This window comes from Aplysia californica, unplaced genomic scaffold (genome assembly GCF_000002075.1).
Source record: "Aplysia californica isolate F4 #8 unplaced genomic scaffold, AplCal3.0 scaffold01150, whole genome shotgun sequence".
NCBI classification, from domain to species: Eukaryota; Metazoa; Mollusca; class Gastropoda; order Aplysiida; family Aplysiidae; genus Aplysia; species Aplysia californica.
The window spans coordinates 81351-83097 of NW_004798420.1; the positions used below are offsets into that span (position 1 = coordinate 81351).

The 1747-nt window shown below is 40.8% G+C and overlaps 1 protein-coding gene across 1 annotated transcript in view; it reads right to left on the reverse strand.

Annotated features, from left to right (window-relative positions):
• LOC101855390 (trichohyalin) overlaps positions 1 to 1747 on the reverse strand; it is a gene marked incomplete at its 3' end in the record, with an annotated part of 13655 nt that overhangs the window by 2284 nt on the left and 9624 nt on the right. Inside the window, 3 exon segments of the mRNA XM_013090131.1 lie at positions 103 to 177; positions 787 to 899; positions 1442 to 1585. Coding sequence (XP_012945585.1) covers positions 103 to 177; positions 787 to 899; positions 1442 to 1585 — 332 coding nt within the window.

Here is a 1747-nt window from a genome sequence, read left to right on the forward strand (position 1 = left end):
ACACACACACACACACACACACACACACACACACACCTAAACATATAAACACATGCACATAGTCACACGCAAACATACTGAATCATAAAAGTGAATATATACCTTAAAGACATAGTCGAATTGTTTACTGGTCATCTTTTGCATACTAGGCACACCATCCAAAGCTGTGAGGGTTTCCTGTACAAGAAAAAATGAAACACGATAGAACCTACTCCAGTTCCTATTACGCCCCCAAATAATTCACTCTAGAAAGCTAGATGTAATGTTAATGTTACATTGCGTTAAGAATATTTCATGCATCATACGAGTAGTAATGGAAAGATTCATAGTTATAATAGGGGAAGATGATTCTGAAGTGGGGCTTGCTTGCATTGTCAAAATGGTCAGTTCCTGGTACATAATTATCAAAAAATGCTAACGAGACTTCTCAAGCTAATGCCATTTCAGCGTCGAAAGACAATAAAACGACATGCAACAAACAGCACGGAGTCGGAACTCCAATATGTACATTCAACACTTCGATACCTTAACATTACAAAGTTCTCTCTCACATTTGTCTTTATGTGCTCCGTTTTAAGACACTAAGATAATGAGGTCAGAAACCAAATGTTCTATTTGCTCTATCACAATCATTTTAGTTATCCATTTATTCAAAGAATTGCTTTAGGAAAAGCTTGACTTGTTGTAAAAGTCAAAATGTTACTGAGCAGATAGAACGTAGTAATTCCAGGGTAGCGACTTACCGGTCAGTCTGTGAGAACTATAATATTATTATTATTTATATACCTTGAGGTTAATCACAGTGTCCATATCTCCATCTTCTACGACAAACGCTCGAGCGTAGGCTTCCAAGTTGCTGGGATCTACCAGGCGGTAGTGCTGCATGAAGTCAATGCCTCCTGGAAATAAACACATTGCAGACGAGGCTGAGAGTTGATTTATTAAGTAACTTTTAAATACATAACAATGTGTTCCCCTAGTAGGGTGTGCATGATCTTGAAAATCTTTCACCCTTTCACGATTTTGTCCGGTAAACAAAATTATTTCTGGAAAGTATGTATCAATGAGGTGTGTCTACTGTCAAACTGAAAGGCATGCTCAGGCAAAACTATTCAACACTGCTTTGATGAAAGGAGTGACGATTCTAGAGCTGGAAGAACAATAATTATAACTTTCACCAGTAGGTCAAGATCAACCGTACCCATTTATAAAAGCAAAATGTGATTTACGTGAGGGCTCTCTCTTCCTTAATCGAATTTCGATTTCGAAAATATGATAGCATGCCTATTAACCAATCTGCCCAAAAGTTTACAGCACAAGGATACACGACTATAGAGTGGGAGGAAGAAACAGGAAAAGATGGGTTGAGGAATTAAACGCCTTTGAAGCTTGCAATTTCAGGTTTTGCTTGAACTGTCCCGCCTGACACCTCCAAACTGACCTCTCTCGTCCAGGTCTGTCCTGTAGGTGATGGTCGGGGGCGGGTCCTCCTGTAGCTTGGACTGCTCCATCACCTTCTTCATGTGTTCCTTCAGCAGGATCCCTCCTCGGTGGAACAGAACGTTCACCCGCCGTTGGCCTTTCACTGAAACATTACGAGTTTTTAAAAAGTTGTAGACGCTTTTCGACCCTGTCGACACAATTTAGTGTATTTAGGAGGCGGGCTTCGACCTTACCTGTCAGGGCCAACCTAGGCTGAGGGGAATACAACTTCCCAGCAGATAGACCGAGACACTCGATAACCCCC